The sequence below is a fragment of the Juglans microcarpa x Juglans regia genome, chromosome 6S (assembly GCF_004785595.1).
Source record: "Juglans microcarpa x Juglans regia isolate MS1-56 chromosome 6S, Jm3101_v1.0, whole genome shotgun sequence".
Classification (NCBI taxonomy): domain Eukaryota; kingdom Viridiplantae; phylum Streptophyta; class Magnoliopsida; order Fagales; family Juglandaceae; genus Juglans; species Juglans microcarpa x Juglans regia.
In genome coordinates this window covers 14150638-14162272 of record NC_054605.1, presented here as the reverse complement: position 1 = coordinate 14162272, position 11635 = coordinate 14150638, and the positions used below count along the sequence as shown (strand labels likewise).

General features: G+C 36.1%; 1 protein-coding gene and 1 long non-coding RNA gene across 2 annotated transcripts; both read right to left on the bottom strand.

Annotated features, from left to right (window-relative positions):
• Positions 1 to 876: 876 nt before the first annotated feature.
• LOC121236976 (ankyrin repeat-containing protein At5g02620-like) lies at positions 877 to 9882 on the bottom strand. The gene is made up of 3 exons (XM_041133515.1): positions 9224 to 9882; positions 8972 to 9051; positions 877 to 1000 (listed from the first exon to the last, which is right to left on the bottom strand). The coding sequence occupies exons 1-3, from the start codon at positions 9852 to 9854 to the stop codon at positions 986 to 988; spliced, it is 726 nt and encodes a 241-aa protein (XP_040989449.1). The 5' UTR covers positions 9855 to 9882; the 3' UTR covers positions 877 to 985.
• On the bottom strand, positions 4991 to 5451 carry LOC121236981. Its single transcript, XR_005934854.1, has 3 exons — positions 5424 to 5451; positions 5245 to 5339; positions 4991 to 5075 (listed from the first exon to the last, which is right to left on the bottom strand). It is a non-coding gene; the product is annotated as an uncharacterized LOC121236981 (long non-coding RNA).
• Positions 9883 to 11635: the final 1753 nt, after the last annotated feature.

Below are 11635 nucleotides of genomic sequence, written 5' to 3'. Positions count from 1 at the left end.
TTCTATGTCAACCCTATCTAAAGGGCACATCGTTTATTTAAAAAATTACAAGAAATTCAAGAGACGAGTTCTAAGAAGAATTGATATTCTGGGTAATATTTTTCCCCAACCCCATAAAGGCAAAAATCAGAGGAACACAACCAGAATATAGCCATTTTATGCATAGCAGAAAGAGGGGGCAGCAAAGCTAAACAAAGCCTCCACTAGACACACAAGAACACATTTTCTTCACTTCTACAACTGAAGGAAGAAGAGAGAGAGAGAAGATGAAGGTAGAAGAGAGAGGCTTACCATGTCCCAAGAAGAGAGAGAGAGGTCGTGTGGACTGCGGCCAACGGAGGTGGTTGGGGAAGGGTGGCTGACTGGGTGAGGTCGCACGGTGTGGGGGGGGGGGACTGGCTCTAGGTGAGGTCGCGGTGCGGGGAGAGGGTCGCAGTCGCAGAGAGAGAGAGATGAGAGTATCAGGGAGAAGAAAGGAAGAAAGGGGAGAAGAAGGGTTTTAAATTTATTATCTTTTCCCGCAGTTTATTATCGCCGCAATAAACTTGTCGCAAAAAAAATAACCCACGAAAGGAAAATATTTCTGGTATGCTTATTTGCGACGATAATATGTCGCTGCAAAAAGTCATTTTTTCGTCGCAAAAACTTTTTCCCACAAAATTTTGTTTGCAGGAAGTAATCTTGTGGCAAAAGACTTTTTTTTTTTTTCCACAGACAGTTTTCGTGTCATCAACTAAGTATTTTCCACGATAGTATATATTGGAAAAAAATTGGTGTAAAAAGGCAAGTTTTGTTGTAGTGATAATACTTTCCATGACCCCGTTATTGCCACGATGAGATGCAATGTGAAGAGCTATCCTCCCCTCTTTGTCTTTTATGTATGCTACTTGTGAATCATGTTCCAGCAACAGCTCTATAGACCACCACCAATTTGAGTATGCAGCCAAGTGCAGTGGAGTCCAACCTTCTTGGTCTGCTTTTTTAGTTATAGCTCCTCCAATTATTTCCAAAATTGCTTTGATTGTTACTGCAAAGTATTTGAATACATGTTAAGTATCGTAATAACTTTGTAACCGACACAACAACGACTTGTTAGGAGATAGAATTTACGGGATTTAAATTCTTTGGGATGAACACTTTAAAAGTATAATTTCTCCTCAAAACTGTAGAGCCTTCATGATCATGTGGGTCACCTTCAGTACGAACAAAACCAGCAGGGATGATTATAGCTACTGCAAAGGTCACGATTATGACTAGTGCAACCATACCATGTGTGCTTCGGTCACTTTCTCCAAATATTCTTTCCTCTTTGCCTCCCACTTCTTACCCATATCCTTATAATAATCCTCGTTGAATGTATACCGATACACGTTTTCTTCCTCGATGAATGCCCTTCTCGAATGAGACTGATTCAATCGCAATCTCTGTCTTCTATCAAATTTTCAGTACATTGAATAATGTGAGCAATAGTATTTTTCACTTAGCTTATGTTAAACAAAGCCATAATCAAGATATAGGAATAATATTACTTGCATTTTTGCTTTATTAAATATATTGTTTCAGAAAGAGAAGAAACCAATTAAGTTTGTGCAAAATTTATGAAACAAAGGGTATTTGACAGCTTGGATTGGGGGACAGGGCAGGGAGCAACAATTAAATCTCAATCATGGGTGGCAAACCCACGTCAGGCTTGAATCGATCGAGCTGCAAGCTTATTGGGCCATGACTAGGTCGATCTAGTTTTACCCAAAGAACAAGATTGATATCCTATACCTCAATTTCAGGACCGACCAAAACAAATCAAAGCATGAACCGTGCAACTTTTACATATTCCAAGGAAAAAAGAAAAACTAATAAACGAGTAAGTAATTAGTGTTCTATTTTGATGGGATGAAAGAGAACATATCCATTGTGTCATTACCTTTTCTGTCGACAAGTTTGCACTAGTTAAAGTGACTTATAAGCTTACATGCACCATAGTAGAAGCTCTATTGTTTTTTCCATTGGTTAGGCTTCAAATAAGGATTCTTAAGCCTTTACTATTCAAATGGTATCCTCCATTTGTTTGTAAGTTTAAGCTGAACATTGATGGAGTTTCAGAAGGAAATCTTGGCATTGCTAGTACTTGTGGAGGCGTGATTAGAAATCATGATGGTAAATTTGCTTATGATTTTTCTTGCCATCTGCTTCATGGGACATATTTTTGCTGAACTTTTTTCTTTGAAATATGGTTTATTATTATCATGCTATCAACTACAAATTTTAGTTTTAGTAGTGGAGACAAATTCTTTACCTGTTGTGAACTGGTTTAACAAAAACCAAGAACCTCCTTGAAAGTATTTTGAAATGTGGATTGACATACTTAGCATCCATTCTTCATTTCCTTTTGAATTAATTTATACTTACATAGTGTTAAGATATAAAATAAATAATAAAATCTATCTCTCCCCATTAGCTTAAGCTTTTAGGACAAATGGTGATTTCATATCGTATCAGAGTAGAGGTGTAACACCCCGTACCTAGATGGGTCGAAGAATTACTACATGTCATTTATAAACATGTCTCCTGACACATCTAAAATCTCCAAAGATTTCGAAAACAGTAAACAATCTCATATTTCTCAAATAGACACATAATAATCTCCACAAAGTCATCACTACAATAACAACATAAACCAATGGGTCCACAATCTCCCAATAGTCTCAACATAACAAACTCATAGATCTTTAAATCTTAATAAACCAAATATATAAATATATCTAAATAGACATCATAAATCATTTTGTTAACATTAGTACCCTAAGGTACTCAACACCCTCTTCTCAGTTTAGCCTTACTCACATTTCTAATCTTGGTCCGGCTGGACCCTCCACATCATTTGAAAAATATTTTGAAAATAAAGAGGTGAATTATCAACAACTCAATAAGCAAAGTACATATACTAGTGTGTACAACATGAGCCTTTTCAGAGAGTTCAGAATGCAAAAAAAAAAAAAAAAAAAAATCATTTTCATATTCAGATCTCAAAACATTTTAACATCATATCAAAGCGATATTTCAATTTTTTTCATATTTCAAAAACCAACTGTTCATATTAATAAAACACTTTGGCATAACATAACTGAACATATTCTTCTTATCATATCGTATCGTATCTTATCATCATATCACATCATATATCATGTTTAATCCTCGTGATGGGGTTATGCTATCCCCGGTGGCCAAACCAGGCATTATCATATTGTGAAACTTTTCCTTATTCATTCTCAGAGTCCCGAGTATGCACACAAGAAAAAATACATAAAAGATCACTTTGTTTTCAAAGTGGGTGCGCACTCATATCATATCATGTTGGTACCAACCATATCACGTGAACTAGTATCATCATATCAGAACCAGAATCAGAATCAGAGTAAAAACTAATAAGTCATGCCAAAGGTTTTTCAGATGCATATCATATCAAATCACGTGTTGAATATATTCATATCATTTTCATATGATCAAAAATAAATTCAAAACATTTTCATATCACATGTACAAAATTCTCAGATTTCATATTTGCTCTTTTACACATTTAAGAAACATGTCAAATATTGCTCATGTCTACACTATTCATGCCAAAAAGTATTTTTCTCTTCCATACATATTTCATGAGTGAATGCAGAACCCATAACTGAGGTTGTTTTCATATTTTTCTTTAAAACATAACATGTACATTTTACAAACCAACTTCAGTTCATTTTCCTTTTTGTACAAATCTAGTATAGGAACTCCACTTACCTGACTCTTGTAGTGTATTCTCTACGTTCGGAAACTGTACTCTAGCCGTGTCACGGTAACCTATATTATGAAATTTGTGCACAAGTTAATAACCAAACTAGCATATACTTGGCTAACCAGAAAATTTTTACCCTAGAGTAAAACAATTCTATAAGCAATCAAGTTCATGGGCAAATCCTACACTAGCTATTTATAGCAATAAATCAGCCCTCATTTACTCCCAGCATGTCGATCGATTAAACAATTTACTAACTAATCCATCTCGCACTCAGGAATCAATTTATATTATCATTGATATCACTCCCACATGTCTCAAGCAATCCTGACCAGCAACCACTTCAGTCCTGAATACCCATACAACTTCACTACATCAACCCGCGACTAGCCCAAAATGGCTAACTTAATCACGGTCACAACGTAAACCCAAACAGCCACATAACTTACCACATCATCCAACAATAAAAATATAAATTTAAAGCAAAACCACGTCAACTCTAGTAGCCCGTAAATAAATAAGAAACAGCCCATAATCATCATGAATCCAACACGATAAGCCCACATGCAACATTCCACACGAACAACCCAATTACATTTCAAAACCAATCCATAGCATTACAATAATCACTCCCTACATGTCATGAACAACCCAACAACCACTGCTAAGTCCTCTAGCAACTACCTGACTCTACAATATATTAACACAAGTCATTATTTAGTAATTAATTCGTCACCCCTCACGACCAATCAAATAGCTTCATTTCCAACAACAAACCCAGCCCAAACAGCCACTTATGCCAACCTATACAGCAAGCATAATAGCTCCTCTAGCCAAGCTTCACCTTTCAACATGGTCACACGAAAATGTTTAAATAATCATTTCTATTCACCCAAACAACCAATTATAAATTCTAAAAGCAATTAAAACAGCCCAACAACCGCATAAAAATATGAAACAGTCCACACTTAAACCTACAATAGCCCATACGTCAACCCCAAAACATAAACATAAATTCAAAACGGTCTAATGTCACCTCTAGCAGCCAGTGTATAACCCAAACCTCTACAACATCAACAATCCAAGCCTCCATCTAATACTAAATCCCACAAGTTATAGGCTCCATTTTGTTTTTCAAATATGTATTTCCTAACATTTTTCTAGCAAACTACCAATCATAATAATCATCCCATTTAAGTGCAAACAACAAGCCTAATATTCCAATTATCATACCTAATCTCGTCGGTGGCCAACGGAGTTAGTGAGCGGAGCAACGCTGTCCGGTATCGTAAGTGTTGCTCTGTGAACCAGAAATACTTCCAATACTTAAGTCTTAAGTTAAGAAACATCTCAAAGGCAGTACCACTCGAGATGATGAATATGAAATTTTGTGCAAGTGAGAACGGGTGTGGGGCAAAAATTGTGGAGGGACAAAAAAACACTCAAAGCAAAGAAATAGAGGGGCTCACCTGGAATCAGACTATGCAGAAAAGAAAACGCCTTGGAGAGGTTGTCTCCAATGGCTTTAATCTGTCACGGCCTAGTTCGGTCGTTGCCTTAATTCCTAGTGAGAGGAACGAAACTAGTGACTGAGATATAATAAGAAGAAGTATTCAAGAGAGATGCAGGCCAAAGCAACGAGACTTACTAGTGTGGTGTCGTGCATGATGTACGACGGCTGGGAGCGAACGGAGGTGGGGAGTATCCCGCGAATGTGTTACTATCACCACAATTCGGAGTTGAGAGGGGAAGGCAGAAAAGATGAAAGCGAGAGAGAGAGAGAGAGAGAGAGAGAGAGAGAGAGAGGATCTTACCGAAGTGAGGAGTGTCGGCAACAACCCAAAATCCATAGCCGACACACTTTCAACAACAAACCTCTAAGGACAAAAAATCATAAAGAGGGCAAGGGAGTGAGAGTTAGTTTGGTTTGAGAATTTGAGGGTGAGGGAAAAGAATCGCATGGAAATAATTGGTTGGGGAGTGGGAGTATGTATCGGGGATGAGGGATGGGGGAAAGTATTGGGGAATAACCGGCAGGAAGGAGAAGATTTCAGGGAAAAGAAACTGAGAGGAAGGAGAAAACTCACCAAAACGGTGCCGTTTCGAAAATTTCAGAGGCTGGGCTCTCGTGGACCTGGGCCTAGGTCCTGGGCTGGGCTTGGGCTTGGGCCCATTTATTACAAGAGGTCCTTAGTTCGAATCTTTACTCTATACTCTAGCTTATTTAATTAAATATTATACATGTTGGGTCACTCTTTGAGGGAGAGTATGGCCCACACATAAGGGAGAGTGTTAAAATATAAAATAAATAAAAAAATATACATCTTACCATCAACTTAAATTTTTTGCACAAGTGGTGATTTCACACATAGAAGAGAATATCTGTTGTTGTTTTAGCAAACTTAGGAGCTACTGGTATAAATGCTTCTTTTTACTCAATTTTTCACTTACCAAAACACTTATATTGCATATATGTTTTGGATAAAGCAAGACTCCATCACTTTAGACACTAGTGAGACATATAGTTTTATGTTTTTTCTATTAATACTTCAAAATAATTATTGTATGGATTAGTTTTTACAAGGGCTTTGGTCTTGGGATTTCTGTAAAGCTGTTCTCCCATCTGTAAGACGTATTCATTTGTCATACGTGAGAATTATCAATAAAATTGAGGGTACTGTTCCTCTTCTTAAAATAAAATAAAAATAAAAATAAAATAAACATAAAAAATAAAAGTGACTTGATAAGCATTGAGATTATTTTTGTTGAAGTCATCTTATCTACTCTAGGGTGATCCATGAGATACTTGTTTGCGTACTCGAGATAGCGAGAATGTAGGAGAGGAGTGTTCCCTTCGGCATCCTTCTCATTCAAAAGATTACTGAGAGACGAATTTTCACTAATCACTCCCACTGTCAAACCGGTAAACTGCCCTCCACCGCAAAGTTCAACGCATTCCAACCTCTGTTGTCAACCAGTTCGCAACAATCTGGACACATGCCTATAATCGTTTTCATGATCCGATAATTGCCACGATAAGCTGCAATGTGAAGAGCTGTCCTCCCCTCATCACTATCAAATTCAGACCTATATTTGTAGCTGAATTTTGGGCTTTAAGAGATGGACTTAGACTTTGTAAAGAACTAAGTTTATAGAATATAATAGTTGAGATAGATTCAATGATGATTCTTTCATGGATTCATCATGTTGAAACTGGTATTTATGGGACTTTTGGGAAGAGGTTTTTGAGCTTATTCAGACTCTTAATTGTCGCATTTGACATGTTTTTCAAGAATGCAATTTGGTTGTTGATTTTTTTGCCAAAGAAGGAGCCCGTAATTCTTGTATGGATTTTTGTGCTCATAGCCTTATTCCGAAAAGACTTAAAAGGTTTGTTGCACTTTGACAAATATTTTTTACCTTATTTGAGATTGAGGTTTATTTAGTGCGTGCAGGTTGCAGCAGACTGGTTATGCATTTCCTTACTTCCCAACTTTTTGGTAAGATCAAATTGGATTATGTAGGTTTTATACAGGTTTCTACACAGGTTTTATGCAGGTCTTCTTTTAGCTTTAGTTGACTTATTAAGGTTTGAATGTTGTTTTGAGTTTTATTTAATACTGTATAAGTTTTGAGTTAATCTATATCTTATTTTGATGCTTGGATTTGAGTCTTTTTGGATTATATGTAACCCCTAGGCATCCGTTTTGTAACCACGATCTTCCTCTGCCGCAAGTGAGGGCTATCAATAAAATTGTGGTACCATCCTCTTCTTTAAAAAAGAAAAGAAAAAAGAGAACATATCATTGATTGTATCATTACCTTTTCTGTGATAAGTTTGCACTAGTTAAAGTGACTTGATAAGATTACATGCGCCAAAGTTACATGCACTTGATAAGCTTATTAGTCAATTGGATGAAAGAGGATAGATACCATAAGAACGTACGGGTTTTTTTTTTTTTTTTTTTTTTTTCCTATGTAGTTGGTTAGGCTTCAAATAAGCCTTCTTAAGCCTTTATTAGTCAAATGATATCCTCCGCCTGTTGGTAAATTTAAGCTGAACATTGATGGAGCTTCAAAAGGAAATCTTGGCATAGCTAATTCATGTGGAGGTGTGATTAGAAATCATGATGGTAAATTTGTTCATAGTTTTTCTTGCCGTTTGTGTCATGGGACAAACATTTTTGCTGAATTTTCTGTTTTGAAATATAGTTTATTATTATGGTATCAGCTGCAAATTTTAGAATTAGTAGTGAAGACAGTTTTTTTTACTTGCTGTGAACCGGTAATTTAACAAAAAACAAGAGCCTCCTTGGAAGTATTTTGAAATGTGGCCTGACATCTTAGCATCCATTCTTCATTCCCTTTTGAATTAATTCATAATTACATAGAAGGGAATAGCTTGGTTGATGTAATTTTAGCAAACTTAGGAGCTCTTGGTATGGATGCTCTTTTTACTTAGTTTTTCACCAAAACACAAAACACGTATATTGCATATATGTTTTGGATAAAGCAAGACTCTCACTTTAGACACTAGCGAGGCATATAGTTTTATGTTTTTTTTATTATGATAAATAGTTCGAAATAATTATTGTATTGATTAGTTTCTTTATAGTTTTTGCAAGCGCTTTGATTTCGGGATTTCTGTAACACCCAAAGCTCTTCCCCCTTTTGTAAAACATATTACTTCCTCATAATTGAGAGTTATCAATAAAATTGGGAGTTCCTCTTCTTAAAACAAAAAATAAAAATAAAAAATTATCATAAAAATTAAAAGTGACTTGATAAGCATTGAGGTCATTTTTTTCAAGGCATCTTATCTACTCTGGGGTGATCCATCATGAGATACTTGTTCGCGTACTCGATACAATGGGAATATAGGAGAGGAGTGTTCCCTTCGGCGTCCTTCTCGTCCAGAAGATTTCTGAGAGCTGACGAATTTTCACGAATCACTCCCACTGTCAAAACCGGTAACCTGCTCAACACCGCAAAGTGAAACGCATTACGGTCTCTGTTGTCAACCAGTAAACAACAATCTGGACACATGGCTATAATCATTTTTATGATCCGAACATTGCAACGTTGAGCTGCAATGTGAAGAGCTGTCCTCCCCTCTTCTTCTTTCATGTTTGCTACTTGTGAATCATGTTCCAGCAACAGCTGTGTAGACCACCACCCACCTGAGTATGCAGCCAAGTGCAGTGGAGTCCAACCTTGTTTGTCTGCTTTTTCAGTTATAGGTCCTCCAATTCTTTCCAGAATTGCTTTGATCGTTACTACAGAGAATTCGAATACATGTTAAGCAGTGGAATAACTTTGTAACAGACAAAAGGATAACTTCTTCAAACTCGTTTAGAGTGGCAGAGGATCGAGATAGATACAACGGAATATTTATTAAGTATTTCATGCTGCCTGATAAATTCTTATATACAGCTATAAATGCAGTACCTTTGTTATCCCAAAATACTGCAGCATGCAAAGCCGTTCTACCATCGGGGCCATCATAAGCCGGTGAATTGCAGGTGCTCAAAATTTCCAACACCAAGTTTTCATAGTTTCTCTCGACGGCAATGTAGAGTGGAGTCTCCCCGGCATCATTAACAGAATATGAAAAATCTGGGTCTTCCTTGATTAAAAGTTTTATCACTTCAAAGTGATTATAACGTACAGCCTCATGTAAGGCTGTGTCTTTCTTTTTGTTCACCATCCTAAGCATCTCCCTGACTGCTTGATCAGCCCCGCTTCCAAGATCTTGATGATGTGCATATCTCGCATGTTCAATCAGAACTTTAACAATATCAGCATGCCCATACCTTGCTGCGATATGTAATGGAGTTTCATCTTTGGCATTGACTTGACATAAAAGTAAAGGACACATGTTGAGTATATCTCCCACGAAGTTATTTTCTGTTGATTCTATCCCATGATCGAGGTTTGTGATGAAAATATGGATAACGGTGTTTTTGATTGGTGTTAATAAGGCTTCTAGTGGCTGTTTGAAGTTTTCATCTTTGAAAGCCATGATGTTGCCTTTTGTTGCAGCATCATAGAGAATGGGATCCATGTGAGTGATGGTCATGGCCTCTCTGTACTCCTGGAAATCTGAAAAATGAAACTGCATGGAAAATAATATTACCCCTAATTTGTACAATAAATCGATGATCACAGAGAAGATATATATTCTCTTTTTATGTTCATTTTCTTTATAAATTCTATGAATGACATTCATTGTTTATTTAACCCTGGCTAGTAGCTTGAAAAGGACTTAATATGTGCATTTGATCACTAAAGTGATATTTTTTTAGGAACAATAATATGTAAAGAATTTGGTATTTTTTAGGGCTGATATTAATTAGGATCTCCCCAGAAATTAATACTTAGAATATGTAAAAGAAAAGAACAAAAGGATATATATATAATAAATACCGAGTCAGAACCATATTAATTGAGAAGTTATTTATTACAATAACTTCATGAAAAAAATATCACCTGGTATACTGATTGCAAAACAAATTATGGACAGTACAGAATTAATTTTTCTTCAAGAGCTAAATTGAAACAGATGCAGTACTACTTGATATTTGAAGATGAAAATGGAGTGTAAAGCAAAGCTTATAAGGGAACACGACGGAGACTCTTTTTTTCAAAAAAAACTTAAAATATGTGATTTGATGTCTTCTTCAAACTCAAAACCATAAACCAGAAATCTTTTCCCCCATGCAGTTACAAAACGGTATTTTATTTCAAACTCTTCGTGTTGGAAGAAACCTTATAGCCCTTCTACTTGGAATTATGCAGCAACTGGCTGGAAACTGATGTTAGCAATATGCAGCAATATATTTGACAGGAAAATGATGCAAGTATATATGCAGTAGTCATACAGCAATTTTGGTCTGCCTCTTAAAGTAATTTTGACTGTGTTCGAGATAGAGGGGAGAAGAACAAGAGCGATCGTAAAGCCAGAGGAGTAACAGTACTTTATAACAAGCTACTTGGAGTCGATCGGTTGTGGAGGAAGACCTTTCTCTTGAAGCCAAGATTGGAGCGTTTTAATTCAGCTTCAAGAGCGTTCACGGCATTGACTTATATATAATTTTGGTGGGGGGTGGGGGGTTGTAGTAGATAATAAATTAGATCAATTATTTCCCGACAAAAGAAACTTCTGAACTTCTTTATAATATTTGACTTTTCAAGAAACTTCCTGAAAGTTACAATAAGAATTCTTTTCTTTTTCAGAGAGTTTTCCTATATATCAACTATTATTTACTCTCACACTTCATACCTAACAATTTTTTTTTATTTTTTATTTCATAGGATATGAGGTGTGGATTGTGAGGTAATAAATAGTTGCTGGTGAGAAGAATTATTTTTTGAAAAAGGTTTTACCATACATCAACCAATTTAACACCTTAACCAATTTTTTTTTTCTCGTTGGATGTGTACATATTAACAAACATATTGAGAATTTGACTTGGCACGATAATTTAGCTGATCTTTTTGTGTTTATTTTTTTTAATGCCATGCTTATGACTTGGGATTTATTTAGTGTAGTCAGTGGATTTGGGGATACCAAGTCAAATACGTGGCTTAGTCATACAAGGCAAGCACCCCAAATAGGTGTATGTTGTGTATTGTCGTGGGTCGTTTGTGCATCGTATGAATTTTCTATGGAACAGAAAAAGTCTCCCCAACAATGTTATCAGTTTGTTTCTGGATGCATGGTCCAAATGGAAGACAATTTGTTTTCATTTTATATGGAATAACTTAGCCGTTTGAATGATTAAACTACTGGTAGGGAAGAGTTGATCTGATCCGAATTTGGGTTCTTCAAATTAAGTCTCATTCGAACTTTAGAATTTA

Bases quoted from the DNA above. Each gene is read 5' to 3' on its own strand.
- LOC121236976 (XM_041133515.1), bottom strand. From the start codon at position 9,854: ATGACCATCACTCACATGGATCCCATTCTCTATGATGCTGCAACAAAA. The intron at 9,052-9,223 runs GTACTGCATTTA...AATTCTCTGTAG, and splicing joins AGTATTTTGGGATAACAAAG to TAACGATCAAAGCAATTCTG.